The sequence below is a fragment of the Andrena cerasifolii genome, chromosome 9 (genome assembly GCF_050908995.1).
Source record: "Andrena cerasifolii isolate SP2316 chromosome 9, iyAndCera1_principal, whole genome shotgun sequence".
NCBI lineage: Eukaryota > Metazoa > Arthropoda > Insecta > Hymenoptera > Andrenidae > Andrena > Andrena cerasifolii.
Genome location: NC_135126.1, coordinates 4,540,538 through 4,566,496, shown reverse-complemented (window position 1 = coordinate 4,566,496; position 25,959 = coordinate 4,540,538). Strand labels below are relative to the sequence as shown.

The following is a 25,959-nucleotide window of genomic DNA, read 5'->3' as shown; positions in this document are numbered from 1 at the left end:
AGGTGATGTACGAGAAACTACTTGGATAATTTTGAATATCCAATTTTAGAACTCTTGTCATATGCTCTCTTAACGAGGAATGTTTATGCGGAACATTTTAGTCGCAGTAAGATTGTATGAAGATAATTCTCAACCCTTCCACTTACGATTATTATATAGGTACTATACAATACCGCAGTGCTTTTAAAATCGAATATATCAATAACCCCCTGCCAAGAAGATAATAAAATTGTAACTTCATCCCCTTCCACACACCTACAGTACCTACTGGCAATATTTATCGCATCGCTCTCAGATTTATGTCAGATTATGTCAATATTTCCAAGTTTAATAAAATAAAATCTCCAATATTTCATACTGTATTTCACACATGTTTCCAAGTCGACGTAAAAATCACCACTATATCGATTATATCACGACCAGTGTCTGCGAAGTGAGTGCATCCAAGAACAAGCCATACAGTCACCGCAGGCAGTGTGAAAGAGAACAAAAGCAACGGAGAAGGAAGCAAGGTGTAGAAGTTGTCTCTGAATGAGCCAATGTATCCACGTGCTGAGGCGCCCGCTAAACGCGAGGAAGATACATTTTTCAGATTAGAGGAGGATTGCTCGATAATACGGGGATGGAGGGGCATCCGTGAATACGTGGACGGGGAGGGGGAGGGGGCGAGATGCATTGACGTCTCCCCGGAGAAATCTTTGAGCATATTTTCACGTCTCTTGTAAGGGTGTCTCTGCCGGATGCAGATAGCGGCGGCCGTGTCGCACAATATGTGGCCACGTATGGGTGCCGTACAATGTCCCTGATGGTAAAGGCCATCCAACCTGCACGATACGACGCAATACTGCCTCGGATAATATATTGTTGTACAAATGGCAGCGTCCCCTCTGCCCTGGTGTACCTGTATCCGCTTATCTCCGCTCGGTTTTCTCGCGACCGTTCTCGTCGTTTACGTCGACGTCGTTGCTGCTCGTCTTCCAACTGGGGTCTACGGCATGGAATCATTGCTATCCAAGGAACTCGGCTCTCCGCTGTATTAATGCGTCCTTTTCGCGGGACAGTGGCATTTCGTGTATGCAGGGAGAATAATTGATTTCAGATCGGGGAGTGTCAGGATCGACAGATGCAGGAATGAAGAGATTGTTCCACGGTGGACGTAATGGAATGCTTCGATATGGGAACTTCGGAGGATTATAGTTTTGTGCAATTTTTTTTTAGTAATTTTCAGTTATTATATTCTGCTATTTTCTGTAACTACTGTACCTACCTAATGAAGGCTATGTATAAAAATAATTTTTGGTACAATAAACACCTTTCAAACTCACACCGTCAGAGTTTCCTTTCATCCCTTCTCCTCTCGTTTCGAACTTAAGATAACGATGTATAGACTCGGATAGTATCCTCTCAAATTGTTCTTTTTCCACTGGAATTTTTAAAGGCCCACGTCCACAGACGATTGCGAACGAGAGCGTTCAGTTGACAGGAAACAATTTGAGCAGGAAAAGCAACGAACGCCGGCACCGATTACCAGATATTACGTAGCCAATTGCGTGTCGGTGGATTCAACGTTACGATTGCAATCACGGGAGTCTTGCCCCGACCATTTCTATTTCGCTCCTTATCCGTAGCCTGACCAATGATAATGGCAAACAGGCGTGGCTTGTTGAGATTTGTTATTACAATCACGTCCTCGACCGCGCGATTAGACTGGAATTGCTCGAGTCGCTTCTGAGGCAGCCACGATTCTTACGGAATCGAGCCTATGGCGATTCGATTTTCTAATAACAGGCCGTTATCACATTGATTCTAAAACAAGCAACTACAGACTCCCACCATTCCTGTGACACCGTTGATTCATCGGGGTTCGATTGCCTCTCGATCGTAAAACTCACAGACACTCGTCGTTCCTGGAGAAAGAGGAACCTCAATGGGCTTTTAATTCTTCTCGTGAAAGCACTGATTTTTTTTAATAATTTTTTCTATGATACTCTGCCTTAATATCGTAAACTTCAAAAGGTGGAGTACTGCAAATATTTCCCTGCTCGAAATATGATGTGAAATATACTTTACTAAATATGCTATCTTTATTCTAAATCCTATTCTTATGATTTAATTAAAGCATCACTGCAAGTAGAGTAGACGTAGGTAAAAGTCCGCACCATGCGAATTTCATTGTTGAGTTGTGGCAGTTGCGAATGCTGATTGACAGTAAATTGTCAATCAAGATAGAGTGTCGAATTGTGTAGCTGTGCTTCGTTTTTTTATCGTACAATGCGGTAAGTACTGAATTCGCTAGTTCTGATGTAATATTCTCATTTTTAGGAATCAATATTATTCCTATAAATTCCTATAAATTATTCCTAAAAAAGTTCGCATTTGACACTTTTTGGAAATATTTATTTTATATAAGTTGCGACAGGTAAATTTACACGAAGTCACTGCCTATCGAACAATAAGGGATAGTATTTATTTCTTACACAATGATATGCGCTATCAGTGTAATACCAAGGATTTTAGGGAAGTCTAAATTTTAACTGCGCACTCTTTCCCCAAAATGCTCTACAGATATTAACGTGGACTCGCGTCGTCTTCGACAAGCAGTTCCACGGGAATTCATAATAATTTGTCACCTACAGCAATCAGCAGCGCAAGCATTATGCGTCTATCATCGTCACAGAGCTCGGAAGCATCAAACAATGCGCGTCACTCGTGGGTGTCATTCGTCGTTACGTCTGTTCGTCGCAACGCATTGTCAAGCGATCAATGATATATAGCGAGATGCACTTACCAGCCGGTGCCTTTTGATATCAAAAACGAAACAATGCTGGTTCGCGGAGGATAATCCCCTATAAAATTCACCGTTCCTATGACCGCCGTCACAGTACCCGATTTATAAGCCATAAACCGTATCCCATTATAACCACGCAACAAGCAAGAAAAAAAAGAAAGAATAGATCTAACGGAACACACCTCGAACCAATACCTGTTCCATTCCCATCTACGTCGGCTCTACCTCTCTATCGATATTATCAGAATGGCGAAGATCGAATCTTTCCAGTCATTAAGGCGATTCGGTAGAATCCAGCGCCGCGAAAGACCGAGCATGGCCACTAAACCGAAGTGTGACGATCGTAAAATCGACAGAGTCATAGCAATTAAACGCAGAGTCACGTCTCGGGGAGGAAAGAGAAGCCGACATTGATTTCCTCTAACTTGACCCTCTACCCGCCACGATCATCGTACCCGCAAAGATCGATACCCGGAGGATCGTACTGCAGTATTATCAAAAAATCGAACGAGGGAGCGTGGTAGTTCCCCGCTGCTCCCTTTCACCGTGCAGCTCGCGGATCGAACAACGCATTCCTTTATAAAACCGTAAATACATATACTCCACGCGAACGAACGTCCACCTTTTGTTCGCCGCGCGCAATAAGAGAAACGATCTTCTCGATAGGGGAACAAAACGACACCGGGCGGAAGGGGGGAAAAAAAAGGAAAACGAGGGACGGCGCATCGGATTCTACTCGGCCATTAGGGCACACCGGCATCCTTGCGGGCCCACTCCGTGAGCAGGCTCAGCTGCGGTTTCGCGATCGAGAAGCGGTCGCGAGCTAGGTGGATACCACCGACGTGGATGAGAATCTCGTTGCCGTGATATCGATATTCACCGGGCCAGGCCGCTTACGTATCCTACGTTCTCGTTGTTATAACTTATTCTGCCCGCGATCCGGCTGGCAATCTCCCGTCCCTGGGACGAGGCGCGTCCGTTCCATCGGCCGCGAACTTCCACAACGATAGATCACGCTGCGGACGCTGGATCGCCGCTCCGCGATCCCATCCAACGAGGATGACGAGCGTCCGCGCCGTTACAGACGTCCCCTGTTCGATTTACAGCGAGATTTAAAGACGCGCGCCGGTGTTTTTAATGGAGAACGGGCTTGTTACTCGGCGGAGTTATGGGGTCGCGGTGTTACGCGGGAGAAATTCAAGGTACCGTCATGGGAACGGGTTACGCCGATGCTTCAAGTGCCGGGATCATCGGCGAATTCCAGGACAAGGTATTAGAGTGCGGAGTTGTAAAACTTTGAGCGATTGGAAGTTGATGATCGAAGGGCTTTAAGTGTCTATCGAAAACTAGAAATTGTGGAGGTTTGAATGTATGGAAGGAGTATTTCACTAGTTTCATTGGGAACCTTATTGTTTGCTTTCTCTACGTTAGTAGCTACTAATTGTAAGTCAGTACCATTTCTATTAATTAATGTATAATACGAGCTTCTGCTACTCAAGTATTTTCTATCGCAATAAAGAAACTCTCACTAAGCTTAAGGGGAGGTTCCGGTCTAGAGCCCCCCAAAATAGGTGATCTTCAGGAATTAATTAAAGGAAAACTACTGTATATAATTTAATGGGACGTTTTGCATTGTATTAAGGATGTCTTAGATTATAGAAATATATTTTTTTGTTTTATAATTAATCATTACAGACGGCACTGGGGAGTCGTTAAAGTCAAGGTGTCAAAAAATTGATCAAAATCGGTGGGACCTGTATCCCCTAAAGTTATTATTCGATTCGACTGAAACTTTTTTTATTTTGAAGAATATACTTCTGGCTAGGGGGAAACCAGAAAAAAATAAAAAATGACAATTTTTAGAAAATAACGACACTTGAAGATTGAAATCATTTTCCCCCTATAGTTTTCGTCTTTTCAACGCCCTTAAAAATTATAAATTTTCAATTTTTGTATTTTTTTCTGGTCTCCCTGCTAACCAGAAGTATATTCTTCAAAGTAAAAAAAGTTTCAGTCGAATCGGATAATAAATTTTGGAGATACAGGTCCCACCGTTTTGAGAACACTGTTTCGAGAAAAACGCGTTTAAAGTTTTACGTGGGTGCCGAGTGGCCGGGTGTTACCCATGTATTTGCCGCTACTCAAATGCCTATGACTTCGGGAGTGTTACGAATTTCAATAAATCCTTTTAAACACTCATTCCTAAAAGATTGAACATGCGAAAAATGAAATAAAAAAAAATCAACTTTTAGACCGGAACCTCCCCTTAAACCTAAACTCTTAAGACTCATTCTCAGAGTTTGCATGGCCAATGAGCAGAATGAACTGAACGATTTCGTGGCTCAACATTCCCCAACGTTCTCGAGAGCGCGTTCAATGGAACGGATCGCCGAGTGGACGAAACGCGCGGTTGAAAACCGCGAATCCGCGGATGAAACCGCGAGCAATAAACAAGGATACCGCGTGTCCCTGCGCCCGGCACGCTCCAGTTCGCGCGCACCCATCGAAAGTGAACAGCCCCAAGTATGTAATACGAGTTACTTATCTTACGGGAACGGTCAGCTGGATATTGTCACGACCTCGCGGCCCAGAAACGCGCGGCGCGAGACCGCGAGGAAACAAGGTAACAGGGCCATTTTCTTTACACGGGCCAGCGATAATTTACTTGGCCGTAAAACGTGATAATGCCAGCCGCGATATCCCCCTTCAACGATGTTTTTCCACTGGTGGGCCGTTTAACTGCCGTTTCTTTATTAACAAGCGCTGTTACCACGTCGTACGAGAGTTAATGAAATGCGATGGAAGAACACGCACTGCTGTAAGAATGACTGTGGGAATGACGCGAGACTTCTGAATAATACAGGGTCGAGATTTCAGAGTCCGATTGCAGGTTTAAGGGGATGATCGAAGCAGATGCGTGGGACTGCTTGCTGCGAGTTATTCGAACGGCTCCCAACTGTGGTAGATTGGTAGATTATAATTTCGGACATAGGGTGAATGATTATCAGCAAATTCAGAGTATTAGATATCTGGCAAATGAATGATTGCTAAGTGTTCTAGCAAACCGTGGGGTTTTGATGGGTAAAAATCCCACACTACCCTGGCGCGCCCGGGGGATTCCCTTCTGAAGGAGTTCGGGTGTCTTTTGAAGATTTCCCCAAGTTAAAAAGAAATTTATTAAAAAAAATAATTTATAAAAAAATATTTATAAAGTTTCCTTTAACGTGGAGACATCTTCAAAAGGCACCCCGACGCCTCCAGAAGGGAATCTCCCGCGGGCGCCAGGGTAGTGTGGGATTTTTACCCACTAACACCCCACGGCCACTATGAAATTTTGAATAATCTACATGTAAATATATCTATTATTAAGGCCTATTGGCTGAAACGCTCGGACACCTATTTACTTATTTTCGATATAGATCCATCGTGCCAAGGCTCATCAAACTCGGTGCCTACTACACGGTGTCCTCCCCTTGTAAGTAATAAAAGAGCACATTCACACACTGAACTAATCGACCAAAAATTTTATTACCATGCCCAGCAACGGTCTAAGAATTGGTACGTTCATACAAACATTGTACTTAGATACGCATAGCCTATTGACAAGTTCAACGATCATCCCCGTCGGTATCGTTCGGTCATCTTCAGCCACGAAACGGGGACGCTGACGCATCACAGGACGAGGGAGCTGCATTGATCGTTCATAACGTAATCCTTCATGAATAACCGTACCCGGGAAAAGAATAAGAGGAGAAACAGCCGCGTGGCGGTCGCGGCGCTTTCACGATAATGTAATTCCACGAGGCGGTATTGTTACGTCGCGGTCATTAAATAAAATGAGACGACCCTGCGGTCGAGGGAATTAATTCTGGAAAAAAAGAAAACGACGAAGGAACGGGTCAATTCAGCAGGTGCAATGGCCCTCTCAGAATCTTCCAACTGCATCGGGATCGCGTTGTTGTTGCGTCCTGCTGCGAGCCGTCTAATTAATCGATAAGAGCCGTCTCCTTCGGGGAAACTTCATCGAGAAAGGTCAAAAGAATCGTTCGAAGATTGAACGGCGAGGAGCAAAAATGCAGGGTAAACGATGAACTCTTCTTTGTCTCTCTCTCTCTCTCTGCCTTACTTTTTGGAAGATCGTTGAAAAGTTTTTCGACTCACTCGTGACCCGAAGAGTCTGGGCCAGCTTTCAGCCTGGTAACGTTACCGGAACGTTATAATCGTTATCGAGGCAGGCCCGGATGACGTAATTACTACCCTCGATCGAATCGAAAAAGCGTTAAGCGCACGGAACCGATGCCTTGATTACAGTGGAACGTAATAGACGGCTTTTAAAAGTTTATTAAGTGGCCGATTGTGCGAGTGGAAATTGTCCGCGTGAAATTGGGTCAGCACGCGGAAGAAACGAAGAGATTTTTCAAAGGGCCCGCGCTGAACCACGTTAATCACGCGTACGGAACCGTCGGATGTCTTCAACCTGTTAACCGGGTCAATTCGCTGCCAGAAATGCTCCTCGTGCTCCACGCGACGTGCATTTAAAAGCGATTAAAGACGAATTAACTCGACAGTGAGTGCCGTAATATTAGATTTCTTCTTTTTTGGGGGGAGTGTGACTATTAAATTCCCGCGATGAGGTCATTTCGACCACTGCTCTGGCTACTTCCTCGCTGATTTTACAAATTGCATTACGACACTTTTTCGTGGACGGTGCACCAAAGTGCCATTATCACTGTGCAAGAATAAATCGAAATTCCATAGTAAAAAGGAACTTGGTAGCACATTGCAGTTTAATTTTCAGGGAAGAGAAGCTGATTTAAAGAGAGGAGAAATTCCATTTGAAAAGGAATACTCTGCATCTGCGAGCTTTTCAAAAAACGACAGCAGTTTCCAGCCACGCCGCGAGTCTCGCAGCAGCTTGAAACCCATCGAACTTTGAAGGAGAAGCCGCAGGTCTGGGTGACACGCACAAGAGGAGCCAGAAGAACAATTCGAAAAAAAAAACGGGCTCTTTCACCTCTCATCCTCTCGGAGGCGAGATTCCGCTTGGCTCGCGCTCCTTTGGTCCAGCCAGGTCAACGCCCTAGTGACCAACGCACCTTGTTCCTCCGTTCATAACGCGTACGCGTTCTCGCGCGTGTCTACGTGAGCGCGCGGGCACCCCGCGCGAGCCTGCCGTCTGCGTGTCAGCGCGCAAAGCGCCCGGGATCTAGGGCAAACGGGTTCCAGCGTTAGACTTTTTCCCCGTCTGCTCCATCCAGATCATCGTAATTGATAAAAAAAAAAAAAAATCGCGGGGAGAAGAACCGGACTCGCCTCGACGCGAGTGTGTGGCGGAAGCGAAGGGATCTTGAGGAAGGTGGTCGTTTGGCGTTTGCTGGCCCTTAAGCTTGGAGACCGAGGTGGTTAGAAATTGTGGAATTTTTGGGAACGATGTGGAAACGGGGATGTACGTGGAGGGCATGATGGATTGGTTATTTTTTGTGTCGAAGCAGTGGGGTGAGCCGAAGGGAGGCGAAAGTGTTGGCGAAATCTAACGGGGGGTGATAATGGTACACCTTCTGAAATGTTTGATGTTCCATCGTGTGAGATTTTTTCTGCTACTTTGTTTTTTCTTTTAAATTTCAGATATATTCTTGTCCAGCGATTAAATCGATCGCTGTTGATTATTATAGTAGAAATTGAGTACAGGTGGAAGAAATTTCTCGGAATGGAATCTGAGGCTGATAATTTAGAGCAGAGGCATCGAGTTTTCTCTAATGTTCAGCCTAGAATTGTGACATGCAAGCGCACGCTCCAGCATCCCCTCATTTTCACCCCTATCATTTCACTTTGCGGCTACGTCCAGCTCTTCGTGCTGCTTCGGATTGCAACGTCTGCTTGAAGAAATCGTGCCTGGACGGTGGAAAAAATTAGTAAATCGGTAATTGTCGGCACGATCGTGCGAGACGATCATCGACGGAACGCGCCTACACGCGATGGAATCGTTTCTTCGGATTACCAGTCTCTGCCTTCGGAGATTATTGACGTATTAGCGAGGTCGCGTTGCACTAACACCTAAGACACACACAGTCCTGCAAAGTTCACTTTTCCCTGCACTTCCTACGAGGGTTTCGTGTTGATAGAATTTCAAAGTACATGCCTCATCAAAATAGGTTATTTACAGGGCGAATTATTCCCTCCTCCTTCCTTTTTAAGCTTCTGGTTTCGACGGAATAAATTCTTTGATCAACATCGCAGGCAGATGTATTTTCTATACATGGCTAGGTATTATTTCAATGTATTATTATTATTCGTGAAGGGTAATGTACATTTTTGTAATCGAAGGTAAGTAATTTGATTAACCCTCGTCTAATATTGTTCCCACATTAAACACTAGACATTGATATTCGTGCTGCCTTTCCATACATTCCTAAATTATTGCCGAGATCGGTGAGTTTATGTGCATCCACGGCGCAGCTTCAAGCAGAGTCGCGAGACCGACGCTTCTTGTCCATTCGACAATTTTAAGATCGGTCAGACACGTAGATAATCGTTCAGAATTTACCGTGCACTACTCGGGACTGCGGTGACCAGGGTTCGCCGTCAATGATACAGGACACGTGAGCAAATTACGTCGTCTCGTGACCCATGCGAATCTCATTCCACCAAGGCTTTTAATTTCAACCGCTTGCCGCGATTTCGCGCCATTTCCCTTGGCCCCTATTATTCCCTCGTGGTTTAACGATATTTTAACCACACTGCGTTCCATATAAGAGCGTACCAACGTCCCTACCGATTTGCGAGCGATCTGCGCAGCTCCCACGGATCTGACGCGCGCGATTGGTCGTAGCACTTTCCCTGCCGGTTTACTGCCAATCAACGGTGGAACCCTGCGCGAAACGAGTATGCTCTAATGTGGAACGCAGTGTATGACATCGTGTCGAACAAAAGAACATAGGTAATGTAAAACTAATCTGCAATCTTCGATACTAATGTTTCCACGCCGATTTTGAAGTTCCACTGTCGAATTCTCACGTATGAAATGAAACTAGGGTAGATGTCCCATTTACTGTCAGTCTCCCTATTACTGCCACTTTATTTATTTCACTTAAAAAAAAACGTAATGTATAAAAAATAGACATATAAAGAATGTACTATAATAATAAGATGAAGAGTTCGAATTTTATGATAAATTCTTTTTTACACTATTCTTTATACATTGCGTGTTTATTAAGTGAAATCAATGAAGTGGCAGTAATAGAGACACTGGCAGTAATTGGGACATTTACCCTACGATCTAATCTTTCTAAATTTTAATCCTCCTTTAACATCTTGGAATAAACTACAGTCTTTGGCGGCTGAATATTCCAAATGCACGTGTTATGAATTACACGTTTCAAATTCTTGCGGACAGCGAATTTGACGTATGAAGTCGGAGGAATGATGAAAGATGAATTCAGTATGCGACACAGATACTTTGAGTAACGATGAAATGAATTATTGGGATAAATAGTGCGAGCCCATTCATGAGATCCTTACGTATTCTCGTGAAAGTAGAGGCTCCATCATTGATGACGAATGAGACCTCGCTCGCTATTCTTGCTCGCGTTGTTTGTCATCCGTATAAAACCGTGCACTCATTGAAATCGAACAGCGTCGTTAGAGAATCGCGCGAGCAGAGAATGATTAATGCATGAGAGACATTTTCGAGGATCGAGCTAGCAGACTTTCTAACCAGCTGACACGACACGTGAGAGTTGAGACATTTGATCGCCCGTGTTCCTTTTGAGATCGTCGCGCGACGACAGTGGTGGCAACGCAAAAACGGATCAGGATCGCATTAACAAGACAGAATTGATCTATCCAGCCTTGGTTTCCCTCGTCTTCCCTTGAAAGACGTTTTACGTTTGTCAAGATTTATTTAGATATAAAAAAATCAGCAGTTATAATTATGAAAAAACAATATACTTCATAACTGTACAATTTGCAAGAACATCTGCATCTGAGAGTGATTTTGCAGTCCGAAATTAGAGGATGCAGTGAAAGTTGTCTCATAAACGAAAGCAAGGTTGTTCGCGGTACAAGAATAAATTGATAATGTAAGATAAATTTTCTCAATTAGAAGCCTTTTTGAGAACAATCGCGTCGAAGTTTAATTCAAAATAACATGGATACAAAAGATAGTTATATTCGTCTTATACGAATCGGTACACAGGGAGAGATCGTAAATCTTGAATCATGAATCAAGACACATTAATTAACAGGCCGAAAGGACCAGGCGTCTGAGATCGTTAAGGATCATCAATGGCGGAGCCATTAATTGCAAATCAAGACTCTTTGATCGCGACTAGTGCGAGCTTGAAGGATGCACGTCCGCGATATTGTACGCCAAGCTGTTTCGCCTTGCACTTGCGTCTCCATTTATGCTTCCATCCAAGTAAGTATAAAGATCATTAGATTATAGCTTTCTACGTCGTCTGTCTTATTTAAATAATCTGTTCTTTAATTCTTCTGAAAAAAATCTAGGAAGAATTTAAGGAGATAAGAAGTGCTTTAAAATATGCATTTCGTTTAGTTAGAAATTATTTCTTGTGTTATTTAAAGTCATTTAAGTGAAACAGATTATTCATTTTCTGTTGCTTGAGACTTTATTTGATATTTTAAGGTTACTTCTTAATTACGACTTTGATCTTCACCGATAGGTAGTCATAGGATTTCCATTAGTGTAAGAAGCTTTTAAATATAACTTTAATACACTGTATTATATCATCTTGAAATAATAAAGTCGAGAAAAGTCGCCGTTAGGGACTGATAAAAATTAGTGTGACTCGAACGAAGCAACGCCGTTCTCAACGAACTTACATCTTTTATCGTTCAATCGAGCACACTTTCACACTAATGAACACAGTACAATAGAAAACTAAAATCGTTCTTGCACTTATGTAAAACATAATTATCTGGGCAAGCCCTAAGTGAAAGTAATTGATACGGTGGCGATTAATTAAGGCAAAATCCCTGAATTCTCTAAGAAATATTTTGAAACAACAAAGATAGGTATGCGAACATCACTGAATTGTCAGCCATACACAGAAATTCCTGTAGAAAATTTCCCGATTGCCATGCACACGTGTCCAGAAACCCCATCGGAAGCTGCGATAGTAGAAGCACAGTGCCTCGAATAATCGACGCAATTACAAAAGCGCGCAAGTACCTATCTACTTTGCGGTTCGCGACGCCTGCTGATAATTACTCGACAAGATTTAATCGACACGCTGCTGCGGGCTAATTAAAAATTCCTCGCCCCTCGCGGTCTCTATCAATAAGGAGATAGCATCGAGCCTAACGGTAAGAAAATGTCTTCGGCCCGTTTCTTCGCCCCGCGAGGGAAAAAGGGCCGGCCGGGTATCTTCGCGTAAATCTCAAAAGCTATCCGTCACGATATCGCCGGCCGACAATTGGCCGCTCTACGGTGAGCTTGCATATTCGCGCGATTCGACGCGATTCGCTGGACAATCCATGACGCGGATCGCCGTGGCCCGCGTAATTACATCCTTTTGTGTTTGCTGGACGGCGGGAGTGCACCCCGAGAAAAATCCGCGCCGATGAAAAGGGGAACGTCCAGATCGAGATTGAGCAATAATTCGGTGCGTGTGGATTAATTGGATGCGTCGTTGGGATGCAGTGGAGGCTGGCTGGCCAAGGTACACAATAGGAAACAAACGTTTCCTTCGACGTTGAGGAACAGGGGGATTTCAATATCGAAATTGTGAAGCCAACCACCTTCGAGCGGGAAGGATAGGCTTTACAAAGAAACGTTAAGGAGGTGCAGAATTCAGCACGTGCATTTTGTTGCATCGGTGTTGTTTCTAAGTGAAAATGTTAAAGTCTGGTTAAAATGGTTCTTTCTAAGTGTGGTATTGAATTTGTGGAACTTGTTGGTGGGAATACAATTAAGATTGATTAGTAAATCGTTAAGTACGTTGCGAAATATAGTGCATTGAATTATTTCAATCATTAACGTTTAGGGTTTTTGAAAAACTTATATTAACACACATGTGTGGTGTTTTTAAAGTCCCTTAAATTTTTCATTTAACGAGTAAGGAGGCTTGAAATTTTTCATAAAAATGGGCTATTTTCACAGAACCTCCAGACGGTAGTAGCTTACGCGTAAAAACCACGAGTGCGTTTGTAAGCGATAAAGCGGATTTCATAGTTGGCGCTCATGGATGCAGTAATACATGCCAGGACCATCTGCTGAGAGAATGCAGTATAAAATCTCTCTTCATCTCTTCAACTTCCTGCAGATAACTTGCTTACCGACTCCAGTACCGACTTCTATACGATTGTATCCGGAGAGCTTCTGTTACAGACCTTCTTATAGAGCTCTACAGGTACCAACGTTTCCTGAATTATCTAGGGAGCATAGTAAAAAATCACAACGCGCATCGTACCAACATACGAGTGGCAAAAATTACTATACTCGTCTTGTCGAAATATACATCGCTAGAATAAATACGCGCGAAGTTAACGAACAAAATGAATAGAAATATTTGACATTATAACAGTGAAACAAGTAATTTTCATAAAAAAACTAAAAAATATACTAATATCCGTTCCGCTACAGTAGAAATTCAATAATTTGGGGTAACTTAAAAAACAGAAAACGAGCTGGCTCGAGAGTCAATTATACCATATTCTAAACGAACAATCCTGTCTAACTTCTCTTTCTTAGATTCCTGCATTACTACCCATCGAACTTTAACTCAGAGTACTGGTGATGCAGCTCAGGTACCCCGGGATCGCCAGTTCCCGTCTCGAGGACACGCTTCTGGGGAATAATCACCAAGCCCCAAGCCCTGGGGGACAAATCGAGCTACAATCGAAACAGCTTTTTCAAGAATGCAAGCCAAGTCGATTTTCCTACTCGTATCGGCGTCGGCTGGGTTCCATGTATACTCCTTGTCCCTGGACTCCCCTTTGCACCCCGTTCACGCGTCCTCCGTCAAGGAGAGGCGGAAAATAATTAGCTCCTAAACGAAAATTCATATACAGCGGGGAAACCGGTTTTAGGATGCCGTCATATGTTTAGCCGACTAATTGACCGGTCAAAAGGGGGTGGTCGGGGAGGGAGGGGGGGTCTGCGCGCATCCACCTAGCTGACGGTAATAAATATGCCCCCCTACCCCGTTAAAACCTAACTGATTCAGGACATTCCGTAATGATCGGTTTAAGTGTATGATTTAAGACCGTTCCCGTTAAGTTCCATGGAAAAACTGGCCGCGTCCCTATCGATACCGCGCGTGCATACTCGCCTTAATGCGCGATCGTTTCTCGATCGCAAACAACTTCCACTCTGGACGGTGTTTACGGCATTAAACGCGCAAGAGGCCACTTAGCGTGATTACAAGCCGACGTATTGCCTTAGAAAAATCCTGCGCCACCCCTCGGCGTCCGACGACGGGACGCTGTCTGTGTCCATTGGCCGCGGCGATTTAATCGCGGGCATTAGAGAGGCATGGTTACACGGGGGTGCCGCGTTCCCTTGCTTAAACCCACACAACTTACTGGCCACGAACCTACCAGATAGCCCGCAACACTTAGCCATCAAGCGGAACGATTGAATCGACAAAAGATATTCGTCAACAACTGCAGGGCGCCGTTGTTACCCTGTCGATACACTGGGAAGACAAAGGAAAACCGGTAATGAGATCCTCCGTATTCTAAAACTGATCGGGGTACACTCTCTAGCTTCCAAGTACCAGGCATCAAGCGCCATGAATTGAAAGGAACTGATAGTCCCCGCGACACGACCAGGGTCCAAATGAAACGAAGCAAAGGCGGAAGGGAAAAAGGGAGAGAAATGACGAATCGGCGGAGGATGGTCGGCGAAAGGAGCCCCATAAAATCCGGCCAGCCTGTCCCGATTCGAGGCACGCTCGGAATTTGCGAGCACCTTTAATGAGGCTGTTTTATACCGGCCACGGCATCGTCGAGGGTAGGTTGAGAACCCGAAGGTGGCTCGTGCTCGATGATGACCTCTGACCGCGAAGACTGAAGAGTGGAGACGAGGCCATGCCTGGGCACGCGAGGCCCAAGACTTCGCCCCGAGGCACGCGCACCAGTCTCTTTCTCCTCTTTTTCGCCTCTACCTTTCTCTCTTCCTGCCCACCACCACCCCCTCTTTCGCCCTCTCTCGTTCTTTCTCTCCTTCCCTCGATTCCTTCGCTCCCTCTCCCCCATGCTCGCTCCGCGCTCCTTTTTCCCTCTTTTCCCTCGGCCTCTCCACGTAATTTTGCGCGATTGGCCGGTGTCATGCCGTGCAGAACACTGCCCATAGAAACTCCATGATGCGGCTCGCCAAGTGATCGGGACAAGGGGAGAGGTGAAACGGTGGTTGCTTTGCATGTACCTCCCCCACCACCCCGCCCGATCGAGATCCATTTGCGACCCTTTGGTCGGAGGCTGGGCGGTGATCCGAGTTCAGATCCGCGGGACTTCAGACGCAGCTATCTCTGGATCGGAATATTTTGATAGGCCCCGTTGGGATGGGATCTTGGTTTCGTAGGCAAAGTTCTGCGGGGTCGTTAGTGGAGTTGGTCGTGCTGATGGCTGCTTGTAAGGCGTTAGTCAGGACTTAACGACGATGGAAGATCTACATAAGGGTTGGTAATCGAATAGGAACAGCCGAATTTCTAAAGGGATCGAAAGGAATTTTCAGAATCTACGTGGTAATTAGTTCAAATCAACCCCATCGACTACAGTCCCGACGAATGGCCAACATCTCAAGCCCGAGCGTAGAACCGAGCACAGATGAGTCTCGCAAGCGTGACACCTGAATCGGGACGGGTATACCCACCGAACAGATATACAGTCTAGAGGATCACGAGTGTCCGGGGTCCCAGGGGAACCGCCTCGATGCAAAAGCGAGCATCGGGGCCGTCGTAGCCGGTCGGTCCTCCGGATATCAAGGTGAAGGATACACGCGGCAGGTATCCACACGGCAAAGTTCCGAAGGGGGCGGCGTGAAGGGCGTAGCCCGCTAATTATAATTATACCACGGCGGTATTAGCAGCGTGAAATGCAACGTAAATTCTGGTGAAATACTCGCCGCCCCTCGGGGTCCCGAACCGCGCGCAGCTCGTTTGCCAAAGCAGCCCGCGCGCGCTTTGTTTCGCGGCCGCGCGAGTCGTAGATCGACCTCCGCATTGTCGTACATTACCGCGTGGAAATAAATGAGTTCGTTACGCGAGAAAAACGAGAGACACGGCTAACGACACACGGCCGGACCGACTGGTTTGCTGGCTGGATGGTATGGCGGGCTAACCGCGCGCGTCACTGCTCCACGGCGATTCGCCCGCCATTTGTCCCCGTCGTTCTGCCGTTTTAATTACGGCGCATTAATTACGTGGCAATAATTAGAAGTGAAACGTCGATGCCGCTTCCCTTCCGTCGTTTTCTAAATACCAACGTCACGAGAGGGTAGATTCATGCCGTCGTTTCCAACCTGTCGTCGAAAATTGACTGCGCTTTCTGAACGCTGCTAACGATCAAGCGTACCCTCCTCGATGGTTCGAAGGACAGTGTATTGTAATTTCATGCTAGACGTCCATATGTTTTGTTTTAGAAAGATATGCAATGAAGCGAAATCTGTTCAGAGTTGATTGGGATATGTAGGGTAAACTTGCCTAAATCGTACCCCCTAAGAACAAATGCCTATTACATGAAAAATAACAGGGAAATTGAAATAAAATTAGTGGCAATCCACTCTTGACTAATAGAACAAACAAGTCTATAAACTCAAGCAACAAAAAGTAATCAACTTCTATTCATAAAAACGATTTATTTTTAATATCGTACCAGTACGATTTAAGCTTACACACGGTGGTACGAAATAGACACATATTTGTTCGTTGATGCCAAAACAAGAAATGAACTTGAAAATAGACGTAGTTTCACATAGAAATTTCTTTCACTGATTCTCACAAATAGCAATTGTACAAAATCCTTAAGGATCGCGGCAAAATTTTAGTGAAGAATACCCGAAAAACTTACACGCTTTATATTTTTTTGTGGAGTGACGGCATGGTGACTCGGCTTGTTAATGACGTATGGCTATCTGTTGTTTACAATTTCTACCCCTAGGGGCGATTGTGACGGTCTTAGGTTAAAAGAAACAGCGGGGGTACGAGTTAGGCACAGGCACGAATTAGGCAAGTTTATATGGAGAAAAATTCAATTCAAACTGCTCGATATCTGTAGAGAATCGTAGGGAGCATCCCTTATTTCGCTGTCGTCGGCTCGACGATGTACGTTGATCATTAACGTGACTTACAACCTCGGAAGAAGACCAACTAATTTGAATATGATAATTGTGTCCCGCGCAGCACTAAAAGGCTTAACGCGGGATTACGACTCGGGATGCTCCTCGTTGTAAATCTCGGGATTGTTTTTCCCCGCGGCGGTAAACTTCGTGCTTCTTCACTGAGGACTTTTCTCTTTGCGCGCATTAGTCTCGCGTAGGATGCAGTAACAAGTGCGAGTTAGTATTGAATGGCGACTCTTTCGCTTGTCCAGGGAATCATTGGTGCTTCTGAGACCGCAATATCTTTTAAAGATAATCCTCGTACGTCATTTAAGTCATGAACATCTCCAAAGGTTTGAGATAGGTCTGGGTTAGTTAGAATAGCCAAGAAGATGGATTCCCTATCTCCAGTGAATCCACTCGTCCGCAAATGCAGGGATATTATATAAAACACTTTGTACTCTTTCCTCTGTTCAATGTCTATGTAGTCACTCGCTACAAAGACACACACTTAGCCCCTGCAATTCCTACAAAAGGACCATTATCAAAGTGTCCCTGAGCCTCACCGTTGCAAAAGTCCTACCTCCACATTCACAGTCAACGTACTCGATCCTCGAACCAATTCGCGATAAAACCAAAGAAGACTGCAGAAATACGACGCAAGCGAGTATCGAGCGGCCATTAAACACCTGCACGGGCGTATAGAAAAAGATGAACGGTGATTGATAGATCGACGTACGCAATCCGACAGACTTTACCGCGAAACACTAAGAAGAAGAGAAAGGGAGGCCCTTTCAGCGACGGATAGAAACCGAGGCCTAGTAACTGGCGGCAGCCTGCATTCCCAATTCATAAATCTCCCCTCCCCTTCGCTAATTGATAATAGTAATTACACCTGCGTGTCGCTCAAACGGCTATGGCAGCAGATTATACGTGCGCGTGTAACCGCCACGTCGTTATTTATCATCGTCGACTTAAGCTTCGCTCCGCTCGCAGGATTGAGTCCCTGGGCCCGGGCGCCGTTCACCGGGCAGGAAAGGCGGGCGGTTTCTCCTAGTGCACTAATAACATAGTGGCGACCTGATAATTAATAATGAAACTGCACGGGGGCAGGGAGGGAGAGCGTGCCAGCCCTGTTACGCTCCACTCGCGGAGTGGGTGGACCGCCTTTCCGCGTAATTGCAAGGTGCGGACCTCTCTACGTGCGATTCGTCGACGGAATCGAACAACTAGGAGCACGGATGGGACGACACGACTTGGTGCACCGTTGGATCGCGGTGGGGAGCGATGCTCGAAAAACGGGGGTGGAAGGGTGCAACAAATCGAGCAGCGCGATTCCTGCTAATGTGGCAAATCGAAGCTTGGAATCAATGGTAAAATAAATTTAGAATAAATATTTTGAAAACGAACTAGACCCAAAGAATTGGAGTATTTAATTCGCGATGGCTCTTAAGATTCTCCCCGTTATTCCCTCGCGAATCACCCTATTTTCTCGTTCTTCCTGATGATCCAAATGCCTCCCTCTCGCTCCCTGCGGTTCTTCCACCGTGAACTCGGACTTTGCTGTTTCGCGAGGTAAAACGAGTCTCAACTCAAATAAGATAATCTCCATTATAAACTCGGGGGTAGGGCGAGTAAACGGCGAGGAGTTATTTACTCGGCTCGGAAAGAGGGGAGAAAGGAAACAAAGTAATAACAACGGAATGAGAATAAGAAGGCAGGTTTGAATCCTTAGGCCGTGCTGCAGAATCCACTGTCGTGCGCAGCCGCGTGAAAAAGGCAGCTTTCCATCGCGCTTATTATCCATGGCAAAGTGCCTCCTTCCAACCTCGTTTCCCCATCTAATTCCATAGATGCCCGCTTCACTGACCACTGTTAAACATTCAACACTGCATTCTAATCGACGGCTTAATTGTCCCTCAAACCGCTCCGTTTCTGGTGGAGCACGATTTACATAGTTCGCAGGCAAGCGTAATCGACTATACAGTGAGAATTTATAGCAAAAATTAGAAGACAGCTGTTTGAAAGAGCAATGATTTTCTCGCGTGATTTCTTGCGCAGCAGAATTCGTATCTATTTTAAGGGTGCAAAAATTTTTTGCGTCGCTCTGCGGCCAAGTTAATGGAGAATAGTTAAATCACTTGATTTCCATTGCACGCGCAGCAATCGCGAGCGTTTCGTTTTTCAATTTCCTGGGTTTCACATTCGAGGGGGCGAAGAATTCCCACGACCAAGGAAAATTAACAGAAACAATGGTTGGGCAAACCGTAAAAGCAATTGGAGCGAGGAGATGATTTATGCATCAACGTACGGCTGCTTAGTAAATTTCATCATCGGCTGCAACGCTGGTTTTGTAACCAGGCCTGGTACGCGTAAAAAGTAAATAACGACACTCACAAAAGGAGCGATGTATCTTTAATTTCGACCTTTCTCTCGCGCTACGGCTTCCAACGCCGGTCAAATTTGTTGAATTAATAATCTAGCATGCTGGCAAATAATGGAGGGCAGGTCTTGCTCCCGCGCGAAGAATCGCCCCCGTGGTTTTAATTCCGTTTAATATTCTCTATTTAACGCGCACGCAACTGTATATTTTAATCAGTTTTGTTGGCTCTTTGTGTAGACCTGCTCGTTTACACATATTTAGGTGCAGCGACTGTTTTATTGCTACGCGATTTAATTGTTACGGAAATAAATCGCGTTTACCTCTTTAACTAATCACATTTTCGCGAATCGAAACTTATTTTTCTGCTGAAGAGAGTTTCACATCTGTACCTATTTAACGACAGACGCTGGAAATATTCTTTTGAAGACGTGACGAAGACGTTTATGTTATTATCGTAAGAGAGGTATAGGGTAAATGTCCCAATTACTGCCAGCGTCCCTATCACTGCCACTTCATTTATTTTACTTAATAAACACGCAACGTATAAAGAATAGCGTAAAAAAGAATTTATCACAAAATTGGGGCTGCTTTTCTTATTATTATAGTACACTCTTTATACGTCTATTCTTTATACGTTACATTTTTTTAAAGTGAAATAAATAAAGTGGCAGTAATAGGGACACTGACAGTAAATGGGACATCTACCCTAGGTGCTGAGATAATTATCAGATAGATGTTAGAGTGGAAAGTTCTAAGTGGCAGGAATTCTGAATTTCTTTTGTTCCTTGCAAGACAGAGCGACGTAGCGAGATTGATAATCGGAAGTAAAGATTATATCCTCCTTTCAATTAATAGGATTTATGCGTTCCTTGAATATTTCAAGAGTTTGTAAGCACATGGCTTTCCTAATATTCAGATAATGAAGTCAAGGAAGCCAGACAAACTTAACGTGGCGTATCGAACGATGTACTCGGGAGATAAGTAAACGAATGGGTGGGCGTAGAGAAGATGAAATAAATTTTTCCCTGATCCCTCGAAAGATACGACGAGGACAATTGTTAATTCAGGTCGTTGAGAGAGCAATCGATTTAAATACCGTAATTTAATCACGAGGAGAATCAAACCGATAAAATAAGTTCATCGCTATCTAATTCTACGAGTAAAACGTTAAATATTTAATCTACCTGTACCCTATAACAAATTCACTTTCCTTTGCAAAAGGAATAGTAGTAATGAACAAAGAGGACGAGTAGATGTATTTAAAAGATACTTTTTCACGTGCAAAACCTGTTGTTTGTGAACTTTAAAGGCTGAAAGTTACAGTGTTACAAACAGAGCACGCGAAATTCCATAAATTTCATTTGTACTTCGGATTCTAAATGAAATCCTTATCTCGAAATTTGTTTAAGTACATGGGACTAAAACGTGCAATGATAGCTGTGGATTCTTTCGCCAAAGAATGGCAAAAAAAGGAAAATTGAAAAGCGTAGATTCGCGTAAAGGTGCGTTTACACCAAAGGAACGAATGCTCGGTTGCCCCCACTTCGACAAAATTCAAGTCTGAAGACAGGCTCTCACTACCCTCGCCCTGCCTCGTCTCCACTCGGCTCATTTTATTCTCCCTATGCTTTTATTAAGGTAGGCTCTCACTAAGCTTCGCCTCACCTCGACTCATTTTATTCTTCCTATGCTTTTCTTATGTATTTTGACAATTTGACTCACACTGCGCCTCGCCTCGGTGCGACTCCCAGCCGCGGATCCTTCCTCGGGAATATTTTGAGGAAGAGAGGCGAGGCGTAGTGTGAGCCTACTGAATTGGCGACTGCACAGGAAGAGGTTCTCTGAGCAACTGACTAAATACACGAACCGAGGCAAACTCAGATAACTTCAGGTACGAAAAACCCGAGGCGACGCGAGCCCAGATGTAAATGCGAAAAGAAGTTGCGACGAGACGAAGCGACGCGAGGCGTAGCGAGAGCCTACCTTAAAGAAGCATTGGTTTATGCTCGATGAAAAATTAGCCGAACGTTTTGGAATGCTCGTTTCATTTTATAAACTAATGCTGAATGTATGAAGAACGTTCAACAAATGTCCGGCTCGTATAAGCTATACGAACATTCGCTCGCATTCGACGCGAACATTGTTCGATTGCAAACGAGCATTCGTTCCTTTGGTCTAAACGCACCTTAACGTATCATTCTGTCGGATTCGTGATTGCAGCAACTTGGTTACATAAAGGCAACAGACTTACCCAAGATGCAGCACAGTCGTTGCTTCCAAGAGTCTGAAAGGCTGGCATGCATCTGAACGTCATTCTGAGCTCTACCGCCGAAATACTATCCAAAACGTGGTCACGGCAGTGTTCTGGTCACAACTTACCTACAACAAAGCGAAACACTTACTTAGCAATAAAATGAGCACTGTGAAGAACATAAAACAGAGAACACTTGGGGTCGCCTGAACTTTGCTCCTCATCTCTGATTAGTTCAGGGCACAAAGTTTACAAACTTTCGCCCGTAAAGGATGTGCTAAAAGGCGCACTTTTTTTTTACTGAGACACCATGGTGGTAGAAGCTTTTCAGTATGCCAACATAATCTCTGTTTCATTCACGATAAATTTCAACCTTCCTGAAATATCTGAAGTTCTAGTTCCTTAGTGAGGTATTCCAAGTGTTACCTGGCATTAAAGTATCAGAATAAGTGTAACTTAGAAATTTCTACTGAAATATAAGATCAGATGGAACTTGGAATATTTCACTAAGGTGCTGGAACAGATAGAACTTGGAATATTTTTATACAGCTTACAATTAATAAACTCAGAAGGACTGTTTATTTTATAGTCCTTTCCTCTCAAGTTAATTACAAAATATCCATTAAATTATGTAACTTAAAAGCAAGCACAATGATCTTTCTGGGACATATTCTGTCCTGAAATTCCGCAGCAAAATGATCGAACACCTGCTTCTCGCAAATGCTGGTCCAGCAGCGCATTAATGTAGATATAAGTAGATCACCGCGGGTGTTCCTTCGGAGCTACCTCCTTCGCTCGACTTTTATTTGTCTTCTGCGCATTCTATCTCTCCCTTTATCTTCCACGTCCGTGTATAATGAACGTAATTTCATGTAAAACGCGGTGCAACAACAATATCGCACATGTCGAGCAATTAGTAAAACGCGGATTTCGGTAATGTATTATATGTGCTTTAGAAGATAAATGGAAAGTTCAAACTGCAGGTAAGTGATGGTAAAATGACACTTTAACAAGTCTTACTCTTGAAATTATCATACAATAAGGCATCAGTGTTATTTTTGCTTATGAAAAGTGACTAAATCCTTATTTTTCGTGTGCCTGAAACTGCGTTTCTGATTGCGCTGTTTCAGAAATTTGGATGGTCAATATCAGAAACAATGTTCCTTACGTCTCAGACATCTAACGATCATGAAACGATTGATTATGCACAAAATAACAATAATATAAAATAATATGAAATAATATAAAATAATATTAAATAATGTAAAATAATGTAAAATAATATAAAATAATGTAAAATAATGTAAAATAATGTAAAATAATGTAAAATAATGTAAAATAATGTAAAATAATGTAAAATAATGTAAAATAATGTAAAATAATGTAAAATAATGTAAAATAATGTAAAATAATGTAAAATAATGTAAAATAATGTAAAAAAGTAGCTGATGGCCATATCACGGGCTAGCGAGAACTATCACAGAGTTACCAGAGTACTATCACGGAGTAACTAGAGTCATGACAACTTAATTTTGTATATTTTCAATTAAACATACTTACAAGTATAACATCCCCAACCCGGAAATTCAAAAAATTCTGGACCTTTGTGAATATGTAGGGAATTTCCCTCTGATTACGACGCAATTTTTGTTTGCTGTCCAAATGCACTCTAATGGGGTGTAAATGACCCCTGAAAATCCGGTTATTTTCCAATTTTGTGTGACAACTCGTGAACTGTAAAATAATTTTTTTACCAAATGATAGTTCTAATTAAAAGAAGTAACTTTTGTCTTGAACCTTTTTTCCCATCTCTTACAGTTCGCGAGTTATAACAGAAAATCGGGAAATAGCCGAATTTTTAGGGGTTAATTTCACCCCTTTCGAGTGAATTTGGCAGCAAACAAAAATTGCATTATAATCAGCAGGAAATCCCCTACATATTGACAAAGTTACAGAATTTTTTGAATTTTCTGGTTCGGGATCTTCCCTTGTTAGTAGATTTCTGTTAACCTATTATTCGTTTCTCTGATGTCTGACCTATTATATCCTACACTCACTTTCAGAATATGTAAATATTAGCAACTAATAGACAAATTCTAAAACTACCACGAACTTACCCGAGCTTACCCTACATAATTGAAAGATACTTTGCAATCAGAAAGAAAGGCGCACACAAAAGCTAGATGCTTCCGAAGTTCCGCAAGATTGAATTCTAGGCCCGAGACCCTGCGCGTTGAGGAATCCAAAAAATTCGACCACGGGGTTCTCTGTTGCGTAAGCGATCCTCCCTCCACTGGCCATTTCAAGCTGATTACTAGGCCGAGCGAAACGCATTCTTTCAGCCGGTGAATAAAACCACGTGAAAAAAAGGGGCCCAGAGGAACCGGAGAGAGTTGAGGCGCGGAGGATACCAGCGAAGATGGTGACTACCCAAAAAGAGCGCGCGAAGAGCATCGAGAAGAGGACGCTGGTGCCAGAGAAGGGACGAGTGGACAAGCGGAGCTACGAAATGGAGAAGCAGAGTTTCCCTTTTTCATCTCTTGATCCCTTTTCCATAATTTCCTAACCATCTCTTCCCACCGATTCTCCTCCCACTTCCTCTTTCGTATTCGCATCTTCCTCCCCGCTTTTTCGATCTCCCTATTTCCACTCGCTCTCTGCTCTCCCAATCTCCCTATCTCCACTCGCTCTCTGCTCTCCCAATCTCCGTATCTCCACTCGCTCTTTGCTCTCCCAATCTCCCTATCTCCACTTGATCTCAGCTTACTCCCCCTTTTTCACTCTTCCTTCTCCGCGTACCCTGCACCCCCCCCCCTCTGTTCCCGTTTCCTTGCTACAGCTCGCGCTCCTCTCATCCCCCGTGCCATCGGCTCCTTGCAAGTCCTCCTCCCTCTCTCAACCCTGTCCTCCTCTGCTCACCGGCGTCGCTCGACGTCCTCGCCTGGCGGAAAACGCGACCCGCGCTCCGATGCCGCCGCGCGAATGAATAATGGATCCGAACGCAGCCATGCCGGGCTACCCGGTTGAATATTCATAATGCGTTTCTACGCCATGTGCCGCTGATACAGGCGAGGATCGTTCCTCCTGCTCGCCGGGCAGTGCGTGTTCCACGGGACGAGCACGCGTGAGCTTTGCTCGCCACCGACGTTTACGCGGCCACACGAACATACGTTCCGTATAATCGGCTGAAACGAGAGGCACTGGACCAGCAACGTGTGGAAAGGCTGTCGACGGTCCGGCAATGCTAATCGAACCGCCTGTGTATACGTCCAGCAACGGCAGTGGCCTGATCTGGTCGGTGGACAAGCTTCGACCTCCTAAACAACGTCCTCTTCCTGGCTACAGCCATGCTACTCGCGTTGGTGCTTGCTAATCACGGTGGAGAACTCGTGTAAGGGGATGAATCGATAAGATTTCCGGTTTTTCATGGTTTATAAAACCATACAGTGTATAAACTTTACACCGTGCGATGATGTGGCGTTTGGAGGAACATTGGAATGGTTAAAGTTAGAATCGTTGAAGTGGAATGTGATGAGTATTGCTGCAAGCGTGGTGTAAGTTGAAAGCGAAGGCAAATCTTATTCGGGGAAAGCCGAATTTTCGGTGTTCGACAAACTGTTCGTCAAAGTAATCGCGTATAGCTCCACGCTACACGCTTATTCGGCAAATGACGCGCGTTTCGACTCGTGATCAGGAGCTGCGAACATTCGTGCAGCAGCTCGGGCAAACATTTGATAATCGGCGAGTAGTGAACATTTGCCTACGTCGCTAGCTGCACATAATGACGAACATTCGTTATTCGGCATTCGCGGTTAGGTGAATCGCTAATTTATTTGTACCCGAAACTAGGGTCAATTCGAGATGAGGAACGATGAAGAACGTGGACCTTGCCGAAACCTTTCACCATTACATCAATCAAGAAGATTACAACCACATCTACAACTATCCCCCTTGTTCCCCCTGATACTCTCAAGTCTCATCTTCCTCAAACTATTTTACATACACTTTCCCAAAACACGTCTCTGCAAATGAACCTGCATAATCCAACCCATCGTATCAAATCTAGCCAAGTGAACGAAGATTGCCAATTAAGCTACGATCAACCAAAAGAAAAATTTCATCATCATCTTTTGTACGAACGTAAAAAGTCAGACCCAAGTGAACCAGTGAGCCACAATAACGATACGCTTCTGCCCCGTCCCGTTTCTCTATCTCACCCTCTGTCACGAACCTCGACGATTCGGCGTAACCCGAAT

General features: G+C 44.3%; 1 protein-coding gene across 3 annotated transcripts in view; it reads right to left on the bottom strand.

Moving 5' to 3' along the window:
* Positions 1–25,959, bottom strand: part of Tfap-2 (transcription factor AP-2) — a 225,496-nt gene that overhangs the window by 117,114 nt on the left and 82,423 nt on the right. The window contains exon 3 of one of the 3 annotated variants that reach the window (XM_076820675.1): positions 21,704–21,831. The exons of 1 other annotated variant lie outside the window; for it this stretch is intronic. In XM_076820675.1, coding sequence (XP_076676790.1) covers positions 21,704–21,766 — 63 coding nt within the window. In that variant the 5' untranslated portion in view covers positions 21,767–21,831. The remainder of the gene's footprint in view (positions 1–21,703; positions 21,832–25,959) is intronic. One more of the 3 variants, XM_076820676.1, reaches the window with a different exon arrangement.